The sequence below is a fragment of the Papio anubis genome, chromosome 14 (assembly GCF_008728515.1).
Source record: "Papio anubis isolate 15944 chromosome 14, Panubis1.0, whole genome shotgun sequence".
Lineage (NCBI taxonomy): Eukaryota > Metazoa > Chordata > Mammalia > Primates > Cercopithecidae > Papio > Papio anubis.
This window is the reverse complement of record NC_044989.1, coordinates 43,927,496-43,948,046: the sequence shown is the minus strand read 5'-3', so window position 1 is coordinate 43,948,046 and position 20,551 is coordinate 43,927,496. Positions and strand designations below refer to the sequence as shown.

General features: G+C 38.2%; 1 protein-coding gene across 4 annotated transcripts in view; it reads right to left on the bottom strand.

Moving 5' to 3' along the window:
• PLEKHH2 (pleckstrin homology, MyTH4 and FERM domain containing H2) overlaps nt 1-20,551 on the bottom strand; it is a 124,969-nt gene that overhangs the window by 50,293 nt on the left and 54,125 nt on the right. For all 4 annotated transcript variants that reach the window (XM_031655126.1, XM_021924790.2, XM_021924791.2 and 1 more), the window contains 9 exons: nt 19,479-19,664; nt 16,193-17,154; nt 12,739-12,814; nt 10,366-10,460; nt 9,242-9,386; nt 6,662-6,798; nt 6,458-6,568; nt 6,213-6,299; nt 4,434-4,592 (listed from right to left, as the gene is read on the bottom strand). In XM_031655126.1, coding sequence (XP_031510986.1) covers nt 4,434-4,592; nt 6,213-6,299; nt 6,458-6,568; nt 6,662-6,798; nt 9,242-9,386; nt 10,366-10,460; nt 12,739-12,814; nt 16,193-17,154; nt 19,479-19,664 — 1,958 coding nt within the window. The remainder of the gene's footprint in view (nt 1-4,433; nt 4,593-6,212; nt 6,300-6,457; nt 6,569-6,661; nt 6,799-9,241; nt 9,387-10,365; nt 10,461-12,738; nt 12,815-16,192; nt 17,155-19,478; nt 19,665-20,551) is intronic.

Here is a 20,551-nt window from a genome sequence, read left to right as displayed (position 1 = left end):
TGTTGGCAATGCCCATAATAAAACATTAATTTCAAATATCATCTTGATAGATAGGTGGTAAAGCAAGTAAAATGTTGATTACACAAACAAGGTGATGGGAATATGGGTGTTCACTGTAAAATTATTCTGTTTTTTTGCATATTTGAAAATTTATATAATAAAATGTTAGAAAAAAACCACTATCCTCACTTGACTGCAACGTAAATTCTCTGCTCCTTTTCCTGGGCATCTGAAGATGTTAGAGAAAAATAATCAATATAAACTCAAATCAGGAAGTCTGGTGGGCCTTCAATAATACTTATCAAGCCTTCTATTTATCCTTGGGTACATCCTACTTTCCTGAATGATTATTCTCAATCCTTTTCTCCACTCTTAGTAAATAACATTGTCTTACGGGATAATGTTCATCAAGAAAACCAAGGATATTAGACATGATATCACTCAATGTTCCACAAACTTAAGATACTTGTCTACACCCTTCCTCACCTATCCTCCAGTTTCAGTCCTTCCAGTATGCCTTCCCACCACGTCCAGCCACCCACTTCTTCTGGACTTTGTCTTTAATCTCCCTCCTCCCCTCTTCCAGATGCCTGCCCCTTAGTTTGTAAACCCAAGGCACATCTTTCCCACCCTAAAAAATGCCTCTCCTGACTCCAGGTTCCCTCCAGCTTGATTCTAATGCACTGAAAGGTATAGATAGCCCTTGAAACTTAAATACTTCACTTACTAATCTCCCATTTACCCTTCAACCCACTGAAGGCAATGTACCTTCTTCTCTGAGCACATGTGACACTAGATCAGTCACAGGCATTACTCTCAGATCTCTGCACACATCTCCTTACTGTGCCCTGAAATTTACAAGTGTTCCCCTGCTCTCCCCTGCCCTACATAATTTCCCATAATTGCCACATGTATGCTGATGATTCCTCTAACCCCGCTCTCCAACCCAGCCCTCCAGCACTCTCCTCTGATGTAGACTGGTGGTCTGCTGCCTGCTGGGTTTCTTAACTAAGACGTCCTACCAGCTCCTGATGTCTTCCAAAATAACCTTCTAATCTTCCTAAAACTGCTCCTCTTTCCTGAGCGCTCTCTTATCGGCTATCATCTTTCTACCGGGCATCTTTATCTCTTCTACTTGCTAACTCCAAATTCAATCAAACTAAAGATTTTACTTCTTACCATTATTTAAATTCATCTTCTCCTCTCTTTTCCTGTAACCCCTTCAGAGTTTCATCCTCTTCATGGGAACCACTCCCTTAACTGTTCTTAGAACCTCCACCTTGCCTCCCACTAATTCATCTTCCTTTTAGCAGAGTAATCTGTTAGCAACAGGAATATGCCCATGCTCCTGTTACAAACCCTGAAGGGTTTCAAATATCCTTCAGGATAAAGAACAAAGTCCTTAAAAAGACAAAAATAGCTCTCCACTGCTCTCCATAGGCCCCTCTAGCTTTTTCTCCAAAGGATTTGTTCTTAGTGCAGCTGGCACTGCTTAGAGATTTCTCTTCTCTTCTCTTCTCTTTCTTTTTGACTGACTTTCATTTGTCACCCAGGCTGGAGTGCAATACTGCAATCACAGCTCATTTCAACCTCCATCTCCCAGGTTCAGGCAATTCTCCTGCCTCAGCCTCCCAAGTAGCTGGGATTACAGGTGCCCACCACCACGCCTGGTTAATTTTTATATTTTTAGTACGGACGGTTTTTCACCATGTTGGTCAGGCTGGTCTCCAACTTCTGACCTCAGGTGATCTGCCTGCCTCGGCCTCCCAAAGTGCTGGGATTAGAGGTCTGAGCCACTGCTTCGAGACTCTAAGCCTTCATTCATGCTGTCTCCTAGCCTGGAGTACCAGCCCTCCGCCCATTCCCATTTGGTATAACTAACTCTCCTACTCCTCCTTGAAGTCTCAGCACTGGTAAATTTCCTCTCAGAAGTCATTCCTGACACATCTCAATAATTGTACTTTACATATATCATTATAAATAAGCTTTTGTCTCCCTCTTTCTCAACAGATTATGAGGCTCTCTGAGGAATGGGACAATGGCCTATTCATCGTAGTATCTTTCAGCACATTGTGCTCCATGTGGTAACTGCGTAATAAATTTTCGTTTTTTAAAGAACCGAATTTTTATATAGAAAATGTTCTTCCTAAGCATTAAAATAAAAATTGTAAGAGTGAATGTCTAGAATCAAATTAGTCAAGTTCTTAGCATCTACCTATATTATTCTGTACTTACTAATAACAACGTGACAACGTGAGAAAACTTCCTCCCCTCCAAGGTACTCAAATGCAATTCGATAGTATCTCATATTGCAGCCTGAATGTGAGCTCAGAACAAGTCACTTAGAATAACTGAGGGAAGCTGTTGTCTTATAAGGTTCTGAGGGTGAAAACATGAGGGTGGACAAGCACAAATGGCAGGAAGGAAAGTTAATAAGCCTCCTGGCTATAAACCCTAATGATTTAGTCATCTGAGAATCCCATTGACTCATGCTCATTTAAAATGCAATTGTGAAATGGGAAGTGGAGAATCACAGAAACATTACAGGAGCAGAAACTGACATGCCATGCTGATAAAGTAAAAACAAGCAAGCAAACAAAAACCTAATGGTGGGGAAGTAATAAACCCTTAGCCATGGGATCATCTTAAATTCTCAGGGTTTGATATACATTCTCAGGGTCCTCGAAACAAGAGCATAGCTCATTATTATGAATTACAGTAAGAATGTGATTAAAAGTAGCAGTGTGTTCACTGGAAACGTATTGTGCAAATATTTTGTTCCTAACCCATCAGTAACTAAGAAAACATTGTCACAGTTGTATTTTAGAAAAAACATAGTACCTAGTATATCTCTTTGTTTAATGCAATGGTGAATTATTTTTTACCTTTGCTATAGTTGTCAGTCTTTTTAAATATTATGGAATAGCTCCCACCTACATTCCCACATTATTAATAAGTATAAACTACACAGTAGCATTGTTCCTTTCCATCTAATTTTCCACCTCTTACATAATCAGAGTACATGAATGAGGAGTGATTATGTGTGTATAAATATTTTATTGTATTTTTAAAAAGTGACCAATAGGACTTTTTAAAACTTAAAAATAACATTAAGTATAAGTCAATACTTATTGTAAAAAAAAAAAAAAACAGAATTAAGCAAAAATAAAATAAAATCACAGAGATAACCAATATACCTTGGTATATTTCCCATTCAGACATTTTTCTATAAATACTTACAACAAATAAGGGATAATAATGTAACACTGCACTCTACTTATTACCTAACAATACATCATATTTCTATAGCATTAGATATTCTTTTACAACATTTAAAAGGCTGCATAGTAAAGCATTATATGGTTGTACAAACATTTTTTTTAAGCTATACCTTACCCTATGTCTAAGTTGGTCCCAATTTTTGTTTATTATGAATCATGCTGTGCAAGGAATCTTTCTGGGGTAATGGACATGTTCTGCATCTTAATAGAGTCAACAGTAAATAGCTTTCAAAACTCATCAAACTCTACACTTAAGATCTGTGCATTTCAGATATATTAATCATACCTCGTTTTTTAAAATAGGAAAAGAAACATGCTGCGAGGAACATCTCATAATTAAATCTTTCGCAAATTAAGACCATTTCCTAAGGATAAATTTTTAAAACGGAGATTGCTGGATCAAAGGAGATATATATGAATGTGTGTGTGTGTGTGTGTGTTTAAAATATTTGATATTGATTTGTTCACTCAAAATTATTGGCTAAGTTAACACTTCAGCCAACATACTGCCAAACTGCCTTGTAGAGTAATACTCTCACTAGCAGATTTATTTTCTACTGCCTCTATAATTGCAGAAACTAGCAGATTTCTTAATCTGTCAATACTAGATTTCAAAATTTGTAAAAATGTCTTACTTTTCACCAGATTTTAAAAAGTGACACCTATTATTTCAATCTGTGCTTTTAAAAAAATTCTAAGTGACAGTAAAATGTTTTTCCATATGCTTATTGATCATTTGTATTCCTTCCAATCTCGATGATCTCTCCTTCTTTCCCATTGAGTCCTTTGTTCCTTTTCCCCCAACTGGTATTCATTGTTTGCTTACTGGTTAGAAAAAAGTGTTAAATATTAATGATATGAACCAGTTTTCACATGTTTCAAATACCTCCTCAAAGTTTTTCAATCCTTCTTTTAAAAATTCTGCTCATAGAATTTTTAATAGAGCCTTTACATTTTTACATATTATAGTCAAATTTGTCTTCTTTTCATCTTTATAGCTTTTGCCTTGGGCATCATACTTAAAAACACCCTTTCCTATCCCCAGGATCATATAAATATTCAATATATATATGCTCTGACATCCCATTTTCAGCGATCATGGGCTCATGCCCATAGTTGCCCGGGACATTGCTATACACAGGAGGTTCCTACCTTAGTGAGCAATCCCTTCACGGTGGGTTTGCCCTCAGGCTGCAGGGAAAGTGGGTTGGCAGCTTGTACTCGAAGGACATTCTGTAACACTTTAATCCACTCTTCCAATATATTGGGAGAATCTGCAGTCAGATAGTATGTGTGTTTTTCAGTGGTCAACTAGAATGCAACGAGAAAGGTATAGGAAAGAAAATTGTGAAGATTTAGGATTGTTAGCATTTCCTTGTTCATTATTCAAACGTCATCACTTAACATGGAAGCAAACATGCTAAACCTCAAGTCCCAGGTTCTAAATAAACGACTCCATAGCACTTAGAACATTTTAACCACTTTGTGAGAATTACAGCAATTAAATTTTTGTGGAAATAATTTTGTTACTCCAGTTTACTTAATTTTGGGGTTATGATTTTATATCTTGTTTATTTGTCACATTTTCCCTTCCTCGCTTAAATGTGCTACAGGTTCCTACTTTTTTTTTTTTTTTTTTTGAGACGGAGTCTCTCTCTGTCGCCCAGGCTGGAGTGCAGTGGCATAAGCTCGGCTCACTGCAAGCTCCGCCTCCAGGGTTCACACCATTCTCCTACCTCAGTTTCTCAAGTAGCTGGGACTACAGGTGCCCGCCACCATGCCCAGATAATTTTTTTGAATTTTTGGTAGAGACGGGGTTTCACCATGTTAGCTAGGATGGTCTCGATCTCCTGACCTTGTGATCCACCCGCCTCAGCCTCCTGAAGTGCTGAGATTACAGGTGTGAGCCACCATGCCCGGCCAGGTTCCTACTTATTGAAATGAGGAGCAGAATGATTAAAGACTATAATAAAATAACACATTTTTTAGCAACTAAACAAGAGCTTTCTTAATACAAATGAAGAAATCAACTATAAGTAAAATAAGATCTTGCATATAAGAAGAGAAATTCTTGGAACTAACATGTGATTAGGTATTATGAACTCAGAATTTTCCAGTCTCAAATTAGCCACATTGCAAATTTTCCAAATATTTCAGAAGCTTACAAATGATTCCTAACTGCTATGACCAAAGCCAAATCTTTCCTTGATTCTCCTTTCTAAATTTTTGAGGGGTTTTCAGGTACAATTCACTGGAAACATTGATAATGTACCTTTCTGGCAAAGTTGTCTTCCACCCTCCAAACAAGCAATATAAGAAAATAATAGTTATTGAAGACATTTCAGAAATAAAGTGTCTGAATTTAAATTACACATACTGGAATATCTCAACAGCCTGTGTTTTAAATTTAACAGATTTCTGGCAAGACTGGCCTTACGTGTGAGTAAAATGGGCAGCAGCTACCCCTACAGTGTGACTTGCTTGGCAGTACAGTCCCTCTGCTCACCAATATATTTCCCACTTAGGTGTTATGGCATCTGAAGTTCATATAAGAACTATCATTTTCAGATTCTATATTAAAATACAAACATTCTTGAATTTCATAGTACGTTATATAACTAACATCTTATTGAGAATTCATTTACCAGATAACCCTTCCTTAAAATAGCTTCACAGTTTGATAGCTGAAAATACCTAGGAGATTAAATATGAGGAAAGAAGAGTATAAAGGAAGAAAGGTAAAGTGTGGTGAGAGTCACCCAATACAAACCTAACTTACATTATAGTTTTAACAAAAATCCTTGGAGTTTCACATACTTTCCAGGCATCAAAGTGAATAAAGAAACATTGAATTATCCAATCTCCTTTCCATTAGGTTGGATAATTGAGAATCGAGTTTGGCATGATACAAAAAAAAAAAAAGTTAAGTACCTGAACTGTTTGTTTGTTATCTCCTCTTAAAATACTACAGGATGCACTAAGTTCAATATGGCCCTGGGGTTTTCTAATTACATCACTCTGTATGAAAGAGAAAAACAAATGGAAAGTGATTAACTTTAACAGTAAAAATAAGAAATGCTTTGTATCATTACTTGCATTATGGGAAGGAAATCAACCAGGCGTCTGATTTATAGTTTGAGGAATTACGTTCTAAACAGAAAACATTTTTCACTTACCGGAGATTTGTAGTAAAGTAATTCACCACCTTTAAGAACAAACCACCTCCGCTTCCAAGACTTGACTTTACCACTCATTTTTAATAAATAACCAGATTTTTCCAGTGGTTCCTAATTTTTAAAAGATAGAAAAAAGCATTTTCAGTTTCCTTTTGGAGGCTCAAACTGGCTCATTACTTTTTAAAAATCATATTCAGTATTTACATTTTTCCCATTATCACTGGAAGATGAGCAAGTTTTTGGGAGCTTCTGCTCTGGCTGTGAGTACTCCGTGTCTGTGGAGTAAGCATCAGGAGGAATAGCATAATCACTTTCAGAAGCCACAGAGGACAGAGACACACCTAAGAGAACAAAGAAAGAAATCAAGTCAGTATTTAATACTGGGGAGGGCCAAACACCGGCTCTGAGTGTTCCTACAGAATGCAATTATTCCTAAACCATAAGCCTCCCTAGACTAGATTTATTCTCATTCCTTTGGCCATAAATAACTTTTTTTTTTCTTTTTTTGAGACAGAGTCTCACTCTATTGCCAGGCTGGAGTGCACTGGCACAATCTCGGCTCACTGCAACCTCCGCCTCCTGGGTTCAAGTGATTCTCCCGCCTCAGCCTCCCAAGTAGCTGGGGCTACAGGTGCACGCCACCACACCCAGCCAATTTTTGTATTTTTAGTAGAGATGGGGTTTCACCATATTGGCCAGGATGGTCTTGATCTCTTGACCTCATAATTTGCCTGCCTTGGCTTCCCAACATGAATAACTTTTAAAGCAGAAAACAGAACTAAGGGGTAGGGACTGTCACATAAATCTCTAAGGAAGTGAAAGAAACAGGAATCATATTTTGGTATGATTACAATCACAGCTATTTTACATACATAAAATATATGCAAGAGTCTACTCATGTATCTTTTATTAAAAATTAAAAATATGTGTATTTACACATTGATATATAGGCAAACAAATGTTGAATCTTAATTTATCGAGATTTTCACAATCACATTTTAAATTTCTTAACTTCTATAATCACTTTTAAAGTAACTTCACATTTAAAAAAACACAATTCAGTAGTATTTTTTCATTCAAGTTTCATAAACTACTAAGCAGTTTACAGATTTTTTAAATCTTTCATAAAAGAGAAGCAATAAGATTGAAAGATATAAACAATTTCTTTCACTTGCCAGCGGCTATAACATGAAATTCAATGGATCATTTATACAATAATTCATTTGCCTTTACAGAAAACGACTTGGGAGTTGCAAGCCACATTTCGTAGGTCACTACAATTGGAGATTTAGAATATATTAAATAAAATCGAGGACTTAGGTAATTATTTATAAAAGTATCCAGCAATTTTTCAAAATATATATTAACATTTAACGGACATATTAGAACAATGTCACTCTTGTGACACTACTTTTTATTTGACTCAGACAAGTAACAGTTGCTCTATCTTTATTTTTCATAGAATAAACAAAAATTTAGACCTATAGGGACCTCACAGATTGTCATGGCTAATGCCCTAAGGAGACTAAAGCCCAGAGATTAAAGGATTTGTCCAAAGTCAAAGAGTTAGGCAGGGGCAATGTTGGAACACAAATCTCAGGCTCCCAGGACCAGGGCCAGTGTGCCAGGCACTGTCCTAGATGCTAGGGATAGAGCAAACAACAAAAATATTGGCTCTCGTGGAACAGATTCTAGTGGAAGGAGACCACTGACAAACAGGCAGTAGGTGCTATGGAACAATAACAACAGCAGACTAAAGGGAATAAAAAGATCTGGCAACAGAAGAAAGACAAAGGGCTGCAATTTGAGTGATGTGGTCAGGGTGGACCTCACTGAGAAGGCAGCGTTTGCTGACGGAGGTGAGGGAGTCAGCTATACAGACATCTAGGGGAAGAACACCAGCTGGAGGAAACAGCAGTGCCAAGGTCCTGAAATGCAAGCATGCCTGTCATGTCCCAGAATAGCAAGAGGGCCAGTGAGGCTGGAGCTGAGTACACAGAAGAAAGGAGATGAGGTCAAGTACATGACCGAATCCTTATATCCATTGTGAGGAGCCACTGCAGTGTTTCCAGCAAAAGTGTGACATAACCTGATTCTGGCCATAGAGGGGCAAGTTGAGAGCAAGAAGACCAGTGGAAGCTCAAAATGTGAATCCTAGGAAGGCTGAGCAGCTCCAGTTGAAGTCGAGGGGACTGGAAGTACCCAGAGGTTCCACGGAACACAGTTTGAAAACCAACAGACACACCATGCTGCATTAAGGGCTTTTCATAAAATACAGATGTCATTTAGTGGAGGTAGATCTCTCTGTAACCGCTACCCACACACAGAATCCACTAAAAATCATAGACATATCCCAAGTAAAGCTTTGGTTGTTCTTCACTTTAACATCAGATTAATTGACAAATTTTAAGGTATATTTTCTGCCAGTTAGCAATGTAACAAATTTAGCTGAAATACGTCTATTTCACAAATTATCCAAAATGCCAAGAGAGAAACCTCATTTTGGCCAATTATCTCACTTTATTCCAACAATAAAGTGATCTCCCTCTCACAGACAATAAAAGGCTAAAAAAAAAAAAAAAAGACTATATAATTTATTTGAAATCACAGAAAATTAAGAAGAGAATTAGGACTGTAAACATATCAGTCATAGGCTAAAGTTCTTTTCACTAGGGTCTGAAGCAAGTTCTTTAATTTAAAAAATATCCTGTTATGGAGATAAAATTCCCAATTAATATTCAGAACAATCTGGAGTTGCCTCATATGCCCGTGATTTTCCCTCACCTCGTTTCATGGCTCTGGGGCTGCCTGGCCCACTCCTACTGCGTGAGTCTGACTCTGACGTCCGAGAGCTGGATCTGGAGCTGTCTTCTTCCTCTGACCCAGATGAGTCATCCAGGAAAGGGCTGCTACTTATTTGGGTCGCCTTCTAAAGAAAAGCGGAACAACCTCCCTGTATTCATCCCTAATGTTACCACTCATCCAAGAAAAGGCTGCTAGTTATTAGGGTCGCCTCCTAAAGAAAAGCGGAACAACCTCCCTGTATAATCTCTAAGGTTATCACTCTTTTTAGATAACAGAAAGTTTTACAGGAAGAAGTCATAGGATATGATTTTTTTTTTTAGACAGAGTCTTGCTCTTGTCACCCAGGCTGGAGTGCAATGGCACAACCTTGGTTCACTGCAACCTCCGCCTCCTAGGTTCAAGCGATTCTCTTGCCTCAGCCTCCTGAGTAGCTGGGATTACAGGTGTCTATCATGATGCCCGGCTAATTTTTATATTTTTAGTAGAGATGGGGTTTCGCCATGTTGGCCAGGCTGGTCTCGAACTCCTGACCTTGTGATGCGCCCGCCTCGGCTTCCCAAAGTGCTGGAATTACAGGCGTGAGCTACTGCGCCTGGCTAGCATATGATTTTTAAAAGGAATTCGGGAATGTATTTTGCTGTTATCAAACTCATGTTGCTAAACCCTGAATTCTAATTAGCAATTATAAAAGATTTCTGGAAATATAAGGTTGTCAATACCTGACAATCCTTCTTTTAATTAATACTGCAAGCAAGCAAGGGGTGCCCTGGCATTGATACAAAGATCTGCCTAAATTAGGAGTTTTCATTTACATTATTAATAATATGTCTCCTTTAAACAATTCATGGCCATGGGAAGGTGGGGGAATCAATTACATGGGACACAGTAAAAACTGGCTCAGACCTCTAATATTCTGATAAGTGTCTTCTCCAGACTTTTCCATTGCTTCTTTTTTATGATATGTTAATGTGAACTTGTAAAACTCTCTATAAAGGGAGAGCCTGTGTAAAATGTTAAGAATGGAACCTGGAGCTTGAATTAACAATTTCCTTGATCCAGCATGAAGAGAAGCACATGTTTTAACAATAACAATAATGAGTTACCCCCTTCAAAGTTGTATACACTGGGGTGGTCATGTTCTTGTATATCAGAGACGTATAAAGCCCTGATGTGGTATAGGAAAGGGCTGCAACAGAATCTGAAACAGAAAAACAGGAAACAACATTTTAAAAAAATCTAATTAGCACATTGGTCTTTTTCTTATGAATACAAATTAGTATAATTTCCATTTAAAGAGAAATTGGGTTAATACATGATTACTAACTGTATAGTCTACTTTATAGATAATGGCATTTACAGGTTTATTTATACACTTTTTTACATGGTTCATTATTTCCTCATGTGTGCTAGTTCCCCAACTAGACTGTAAGCTCTTTGAGAGCAAGAACCATAGCTTTTATTTCCTTGGAATCTCCATGCATGCTTTGCTCAGGCTGGGCAGAACTAAGTATAGGCAACTGCTTACCAACCAATTCAGTGAGGAGTACATAGGAAGATATTCTCTGACTATTCATAACCCTATTACCAGCATGGTATCAAAACCACTGTTCTGGTGCGGCATGGTGGCTCACACCTGTAATCCCAGGACTTTGGGAGGTCAAGGCGGTGGATCGCTTGAGCCCAGGAGTTTGAGGCCAACCTGGGCAACATGGCAAAACCCTGTTTCTACTAAAAATAAAAATTAGCCGAACATGGTGGCATACACCTGTAATTTCAGTTACTTGGGAGGCTGAGGCACAAGAATTGCTTGAACCCAGGAAGGGGAGGTTGCAGTGAGCCGAGATCATGCCACTGCACTCCAGCCTGGGCGACAGAGCGAGACTTGGTCTTGAACAAAAACAAAAACCAAAACCACTGTTCTCAAGCCTTTGTCAGGTAAATCTGATGCTGAAATATTGGAATATAATTTCCAAGCTGAGTGTAGTGGCTAACACCTGTAATCCTAGCACCATGAGAGGCTGAGGCAGGAGGATTGCTTAAGGCCAGGAGTTTGAGACCAGTCCGGGCAACACAGTGAGACCCCCATCTCCACAAAAAAATCTTAAAAAGTATCAAGGCGTGGTGGCGTGCACCTGTCGTCCTAACTAACCAGGAGGCTGAGGCGGGAGGATCTCTTGAGCCCAGGAGTTCAAGGCTGTAGTGAGCTATGATCACACCACTCCACTCCCACCTGGGTGACAGAGTAAAACGCTGCCTCAAAAAAAACAAAAAAACAAAAAAAACAAAAAACAATTTCCTGAATGGAAAGAACTGCAGATAGCTGAACAGGAACTGAATATCAATAGTTACCTCTAACATATGAATTAGTGGTGGGATAGGGAGGAGGTAGTAAAAATAACCACAGGGAAATTTCTTTTTATTCCAGACAGTTCTTGTTGATTGGTTTTATTTTTTATAATGAGCATGCATTGTTTCAATAAGAATTTTTTGGAAGAAATAAAGAAAGGGGAAATGTGTTTTAAATCCTGGCAAAAAAGGACATAGAAGGCTATATTTTTACCATTTTAAACAGCTGAAATGCCACAGTTTCTCTGATTTAGTCTCTCTCAGGTAAAAAAAATACACATCAGAGTTGAGTGTATTTGAGTCCCTACACTAAGACGAATTTCAATTTTAAAAGACAAATCAGCAACCCTAGAAATCATTTTTTGAAAGTTTACACAACTCTTTACTCCAATGAATTTAGACATTTAGGAAGTTCTTAGCAAATGAAATAGCAATACAAATCACTTTTCTAAACTTTTCTTATTGTGGTAAAAACACAGAATATAAAATATACCATCTTAATCTTTTTTTTTTTTTTTTTTTTTTGAGACACAGTCTTGCTTTGTCGCCCAGGCTGGAGTGCAGTGGCACTATCTCTGCTCACTGCAAGCTCCACCTCCCGGGTTCACGCCATTCTCCTGCCTCAGTCTCCCGAGTAGCTGGGACTATAGGCGCCCGCCACCATGCCTGGCTAATTTTTTAGTATTTTTAGTAGAGATGGGGTTTCACTGTGTTAGCCAAGATGGTCTTGACCTCCTGATCTCATGATCTGCCTGCCTCAGCCTCCCAAAGTGCTGGGATTACAGACATGAGCCACCATGCCTGGCCCATCTTAATCATTTTGAAGTGTACAGTTCAGTAATGTTAACTGTATTCACACTGTTGTAAAACAGACCTATAGAACTTTTTCATTTTGCAAATCTGAAACACTATACCCAGTAAACAATAAATTCGCTTCTCCACGCACACCCTGCCCCTGGTAACCACCATTCTACTTTCTGTTTCTATGAATTTGACCCTTTAAATACCTCCTTTAGGTGGAATCATACAGTATTTCTCTTTTTGTGACTGTACCATGTATTTGTATTATACTATCCCTTAGCACAAAGTCCTCAAGGTTCATCCAGGTGGCAGCATGCGAAAGCACTTACTTTTATTAACATTCTCCATATTGAAGGCCTCAGACATTCGAATACCTGATTTGGCTACAGCATAAATTCTGCTTTCCTAGTGTAAAAGAGAGAGTTTGAACAGGGTATTTAAAGTCAAAAAAAAAAAAAAAGATTATGTTCAATCCACATGTTTTTCATTTGTTCTTCATTTAAGATTCACTAGAGTACAGCATTATTATAAAACCATCATCGGTGCCAACTAAAATATGCCATTGTGAATAGTACTGCAGAGATTTTTCTCCATCTGTTAATTATTCCATTATTTATCTTTTTCCCACATTTTTGTTTTATAAATTCTTTTGAAGATGTGAGAAAAAGTAAGAGAAAGCTTTTCCACAATCACTGACTACACATAAACACCACCTTTAATATCCTTAGCATTCTAGAATATGGTTGGCGGTGGGGAGAAAAACCATGAATGGCTATAACATTAAGCTAGAAACCACTCCCAATAATTGATTACACATAAACACCACTTTTAATATTCTACTGTTCTGGAACATGGTTAAACAAAGAAAGGAAAAGCGTGAAGTCAGAAGTCATACACAGAGTAGCATTAAATGCTATCACCTTCCTATATCAATGTACATTTCACTCAAGTAGAAGCGATATCTAAAGTCAAACAAGAAATGAATATGAGAATTGCAATGGAATTTATATTATCTTGTTCCAAAAGTAGAATTTTGTTTTCTCTTCTCTTCTGAGAAATCTCTGAAACAGGTACTGGACAGGTTATTAGCCCTGCCCCCTTGAGAAAAGGGACCACAGGCGGTTCCTAATGCATATAGCAACATGTCCTGAATTTTGTAATGGGTCTAACTCGGACACAGTTGACCGTCCAGGAAATAGTGGGCAACTAAGGCCATCCTCTTCAGCACAGCCATTGGCCTAAGAGGTAACTGGCATGAAATCTCTGACTATCAGGGACATTTTAGATTGAAAAATGTCTGGCTGAATGAATCAGATGCAGTTTCTTTGAGCGTGAGATACACACACACAGAGACAGCAACAGAAAGACATATAACAATAAGGCAGTAAGCAGGAGACGGGAGGCAGTCTGAAGCCCTAGGAGAGTGGGGGAAAGTAGTTAGTAGTGGAATTCAAGAGAGGGGACTGGAGGCCTGGGAGGACAAGCTGACTCACTGGGAACAGGGGCAATGGATGTCACTTGTTTCTGGCAGAGGTACTGCTGACTCATCACAAGTTGTCCCTCTAGAGTGACTATTGTAATTTGCATGGTATTCTAGTTCAATAAGGATAGGCTATGCCTTAAAATAAACTCTTAGAAATTCTTAAAACAAACATATTTATTGAGGTAACTAGAATACATCTCTTTTCCTTGAAACCTGAAAATACCTAACAAACACAGAAATAAAATCTTAGACTTGGCCAGTCTGCTGGAAGGCTTTTGAAAAGCAATACTTCTTTTTCAGGACTGAATAGTTTCAGGAGAGTAAGAGAAGACAAAGTGGAAAAAAAAAAAAAAGTAGTAGAATGGGTTGCCAAATAAAACGAACTTAAAAGCCTAATCTAAATCTCTGAAAATCTCAACATCATAAGATAGGCAAGATTTCAATTTCTCACTGCCTAAAGTATAACATAATTGGAATTCCAGAGATTCACATGCCATTAACTTCCCCTTTCCTGTGCTATCCAAAATTTAGTAATAAACTACAGAAGGTTTCATGTGGATATTGAAATAAAATGTCCTCTTGAAAGCAAATAAGAACACATATATCTTAAGGTCTGAATTTATATTAGAAAAACATGTCTGCCCTAATTTGCTTAAAACTGCATCAGTCACAAAATAAAAAGATATAATAATAAAAGAACATGACTCCAAAAACCAAAAAAGTCTTGCAACCCAGATGTTTCTCTGGAGGTCAAAGGTTAAACTATGCCAGTATGTGAAGAAAAACTTAAATCTATAAAACAGATGATTTCAGGCCAGGTGCAGTGGCTCACGCCTGTAATCCCATTATTTGGGAGGCTGAGGTGGGTGGATCACCTGGAGTCAGGAGTTCAAGACCAGCCTGGCCAACATGGTGAAACCCCATCTCTACTAAAAATACAAATAAATCAGCCGGGTGTGGTGGCAAACACCTGTAGTTCCAGCTATTTGGGAGGCTAAGGCAGGAGAATTGCCTGAACCCAGGAGGCAGAGGTTACAGTGAGCTGAGATGGTGCCATTGCACTCCAGCCTGTGAGACAAGAGTGAAACTCCACCTCAAAAAAAATAAATAAATAAATAAAAATTAAAATTAAAATCAAACAAATCATTTCATTTTATTTCAAATATAGGATTTTTTTTTTTTTTTAGTCTAGCAATGTTATCCTACTAATAGTCAATGTTTCAATGGAAGAAGATTTAATCTATACCAGGTCTGTAGAAAGATGCTTTGGAAACCAATGGCTATATAAGCTCAAAAAGGAAATTAAATTTATCTTAAAGCCAATCAAATAAATGACTAAGTTCAAAAACTGATGACTAACAAGAGTTAAGTGTCCCGGTTCAGAATTCACCCAAAATATCACAGTTAGGGGGAACCCTTCTTTCCTACCCCCAACGTTTTCTTCCACATGGAGGAACCTCCAGTAATTGAACACTGCTGATCCCTCTCTACCTATTCACTTTCCCCTCCCCAAGAGGAAGAGTGGCTTAATGTGATTGGTAAGCTGAGAGGGAGAAACTGGGCATGCAGAGCCTGGCAGCTTCCTTTCCCCTTTCTCTTGAGAAATAGCTGCCTGCAGAAAACAACCATCTGTTCTGTTTTTCAAGGTGGTAAGTTTTAGAGGGACACGGCTTCACTGGCAGAATCCTGTGGTGGTCCAGGGCTTCCTGGGAATGGGTGAATCTTTGGTTCAGTATTAGAAAGCTCATTTGTCCACTAATTCTCTAAAATTAGTTTTATCAGTAAATAAGGTAATATCTTGATCTCCCATCTGTCTTGTCATTATCTTATTTCTCAATTGATTCAGAACTCAGTGAGGGAAGAGAAGAAAATGTAGTCTAAAAACTGGAAAATGTCAGAACAAAGCTGGATTTGAAAGGAAACAAGAAAAGACAAAGTAAAACTTGAAAATGAGTATGGACACTTTGGGAGGCCGAGGTAGGAGAAACACTTGAGGTCAGGAGGTCAAGATCAGCCTGGGCAACATGGCGAAACCCTGTCTTTATTAAAAATACAAAAACTAGCCAGGAGTGGTAGCGCATGCCTGTAGTCTCAGCTACTCAAGAGGCTGAGGCAGGAGAATCACTTGAACCCGGGAGGTGGAGGTTGCAGTGAGCTGAGATCGCGTCACTGCACTCCAGCTTGGGCAACAGAGCGAGACTCCTTCTCAAAAAAAAAAAAAAGAAAAAGAAAGAAAGAAAGAAAAATGAGTGTTGAGAAAAAAACTACTGTGTATGTGCTACGTGCAGCGATATAATTACCCAAGAAGGAAAACGGTGCAGGGGAGGAGTTGGAGGTTTGCTGCACGCCGCCTTCTTTGCTGAGTCAAAGTTTTCCTGGTCATCTGAATTTGGAGAGTCCAAGGAGTCATAGGAAAATAATCCATCATCACAACTCGTGTCCATATTCTCTAAAACTTCTGCACTGTCACCATCAACTAGATCAAGATCAGTTTCCTGAGGTCTCAGTGGTCGTATCATGCTTATAGCATTTCTATTTGTACCACACATCCTGTCAGAGCTTAACTGTGGCTGACTTAAGTGCCTTTTGGCGAGTGCTACACTTATACTGAAAACATTAGGAATCCTTAACTTTGGGGGTGGCAGGTGTGATGAAGGCACTAATTGTGTTCCTTTTCCAGAGAGTGAGTTAGGATGCTTTGGCATTAAAGCTGGGGTCAAAATAGGGCTTGGGGTGTTGGCCTCACTCGATGAAGATGAATAATCAAGTCTCTGAGATTGAAATTTTTTATTCAGTTCATCCGAGGAACTATCTTGCTCCTTTTTACTCGATTCAGAATTTCCCTTTCCGAGAGGACTATTTAGAGCTTTCCACTGTGCCTCCTGCTGCCAAGAATATAGCTTCTTGTGTTCTGGTCTCTTTATGCCAAAAGTCTCTTCCTCAAATATAGAGCTGCTGTCATCAGATGCTGTCAGATACATTTCACTCCCCATCCTGCTACACTGGACCCCTTCCTCAGATGTGTGACTGGAGAGGGTGGATGTACATCTGGACTTGGATCTTCCTTTGTTCCCGTCTTCCTCATCAGAACTCCAGTCACTCACTGGAGCCCCAGAATTCTGGGAGACACCACCCTCTGTGGCAAAGCTTGTTCTTGTTTTCCGATTCTGTTCCGAGCCACAAGGGGTTTGATGCAATGTTCTCTGGCCTCTGTTGTTTTCTAGAACTTGGTTATCAACAGACTTTTCTGGAATTTCCATTTCTAGAAAAGGATACATCATATCAGCATGCTGCCTTTAAGAATATATCTGTACATTTAGCTTTATGTAGCTACACTGTAGAAATTGACACTGTAGAAATTAGCTGGGTGCAGTGGTGTGTACCTGTAGTACAGGTACTACACCACTGAGGCTGAGGCAGGATGATTGCTTGAGCCCAGGAGCTGAAGGCTGCAGTGAACTATGATCAGCCACTGCACTCCAGCCTAGGTGACAGAGCAAGACCCTGCCTCTACTTTTTTATTAAAGGAATAAACCAAAAATTTCATATAAATCATTTACATTATCCTGTGTTAGTCTTACATCTTTTTTTAACACAAGTTTTTGAAAACTATAAGCTTTATATAAAACTCAGAGCCCTAACATGTCAATATAATAGTTTCCAAATTGGTTTTTACAAAAAAAACATGTTGGGGGAAAAAAAACTGAAAGAGTCCAAAGAGAGATAATACAAGAAGCAAAATGTGAAACAGGGCAACTTTGACTATCAAAGAAAGCAATCACCAAAAAAATGAACAGCATGAATTCTATTTTAGAAGCAAAGAAAATGACACCTTTTTTCTTTTTTTTTTTTTTTTTTTTTTTTTTTTTTTTTTTTTAGAAGCAAAGAAAATGACACCTTCTTTCAACTAAATATTTAAATTATAATAAAGTAAATTTAAGCATAATAAATACAAAGCTATAGTTTAAGAAACAAACCTTGCACCAAACTTTGATACATTGAGTTATGTAAAATCATGAAGAAAATTAAACACAGAAAAGCCTTCCTTGCTCTACTTTTGGTTTAATCGTAACTACAAAATGTGTTTTTATAATAAGAATCACACTTTTTAAAAATATCTTTAGATACGGCTTATTTTTATGGACAACATAATTAACAGAATGAACCAATGGCTTCATAAACAAGGAATTAAACTTTTAGACTGAAGTGTAGAAAAGAAACTTTGAAAACATGAAAACATAGACAGGACCTTCATAATTAAGGAACTAGAGGCTGAACAAATAAACTCTAAAATTTGGTATTAGGCAGTTTGTTAAATCTGCAAATGAGCAAGAGCATCAGTACAGGCAACCTCAGCTGTACTTGACTGTTAGAAAAAGGGAAGGAAATGAAAATGGCTTCTCCAAAGGGGGAAAAAAGGTGCAAGTAGGCCGGGTGCAGTGGCTCACACCTGTAAATCCAGCACTTTGGGAGGCCAGGACTGGCAGACTGCTTGAGCCCAGGAGTTCAAGGCCAGCCTGGGTAATATGGTGAAACCCCGTCTCTACAAAAAATACAAAAATTAACTGGGCATGGTGGCATGTGTCTGTAGTCCCGGCTACTAGGGATGCTGAGGTGGGAGGATCGCTTGAGTCCGGGAGGTCAAGGCTGCAGTGAGCTGTGATCATGCTACTACACTCCAGCCTGGGAGACACAGTGAGATCCTGTCTAAAAAAAAAAAAAAGAGAGAGAGAAGAGAAGAGCAAAGTAAGTAATGGCATGAAAGCAAGGAGCAAAGGAGCCTTCTGATTGGAAAATGTATCATTTTCAGAATTTCATAACCAAGCATAGAGACAACTTTTACCATTATACTTTTTCTCTTCTGGGGGAAGGAACTTGGAGTTGAAAGTAGAGAGGATGAAAACTCAGGTCTCTCTAAAATATCTGGGGAAAGTCAACAAAAGAGATTGTGCTAGAGGTGGCAAAGCCAACAGCTGCAACGAAGCAAAATTTAGAGAGATTTTTTTCTTTTTTTTTTGATAGAAGTGCTTCAAGACGAAAAGAAGAAGAGTAGAAATCTGTATACAGGACCAGGGTTTAAATATCTAGGAAAACATTTTCCTCTTTGAAGGATTAAAGGAAAACCAAAGCAGTTATTAATTTATCCTCTAGGGTTTTTTCTTTATAAGTTTGCTACGCCAATGTTTAATTTCATGTGTAATATTAGTTAATGTTTTATATTTTAAATAAATAATGAATAGGAAATTCACAGTTCTAATCTGAAACTCTGCTAAAACAAGTACAGCATCTTGTAGGCGGGACTGTAAACTTTTTAATTTTAAATACCCCCCTTCCACCTACAGCAGGAAAAAAATATTAAGAAGGAAAAATCAGTTTCTCCTATGCGTCACTGGCAAAGGCTCTCAGAAAACACAAAGTAATTAGATACACAAAGTTAAATGCTGTATTTCTCTTTAGAAACATTCTGATAAAATATCAAATTGTCAGAAAAAAATAAGGAAAATTAAGCTGTATTTGGATTAATCTTAGCAAATGATTTTTCCTTTTTAAAAAATGCCAAAATCAATTCCTGTAGTCCATAAATACCTTCCATGTCTTTTCCTTCAGTGAACTCAGGTTCTTTCGATGATATCTTGCTCATTTCCTCAGATTTTACTACTTGAGGAGGACTCCTTGCTCGAGATAAAAAGCACCCAAAGGTCAAACTGCTCAGGCGCTGGCCTTCCGAAAGCTTTAGTGTAGAGACAGTGGACGACTTCTTTCCTTGAACTTCTACAACGTCATTAATCAAAATTAAGATTTGAATTTTTTATGGAAGTTTGTTACACACAGAACCAAGGCATATAAAAACTTGAACAAATCACTCTTTCTGCCAGAAAAAAAGCCTAAAGGTCATCTTTACTGATGTACAATAACATGGAACCTTCAATGACAAGTATCACATCCCAATGTTTAAATTCTGTTTTATATATTTTGAATGTTCAAAATATTTTTAACTGGAGAAAGAAAAATATCTAATCCCTTTAAGAGTAGTTAGTTCTAAGCAACAACAAAACACAAACAGATTATAAATAACTAGAGAGCTCTAGCTTCCTGCAGAGTCAAGTATTGACAAATACCAGTTCAGCGTTGGTAAAATGTGCACAGTATGCCACTGTGAAGAAAAAGAAACTGAGGTCCTGGTTGCTGAAACAACCAAAGGAAACTTGGATCATCCTTGGGGCAAACCAACCCATGATAACTGTAATGACTTCTGCTTATCTTAGTTTTCAGTCATGAGAAAAAAGCAGATGGGGAGGTTTGGTCTATGGTAACCACAATATAAAGAGCTTTAATCACTTCTTTGGAGAAAAAAATAAAAGAGGAGATGGGTAAAGAATTTAGATAGCTAGTGAAGTGATTAGGTCAGCACCTAATCACGAATTTAATTCATCTCTTGGACTTTATTATTATCTATTTATTTTTGAGACAGGGTCTCTCTTTGTTGCTCAGGCTGGAGTACAGTGACATGATCATGGCTTACTGCAGCCCCAAACTCTCGGGCTCAAGCGATCTTCCCACCTCACCTCCCGAACAAGTCCCCACGTAGCTGAGAGTATAGGTGTGTGCCACCATGGCCAGCTAATTAAAAAAATTTTTTTGTAGCAATGGGGTCTCAC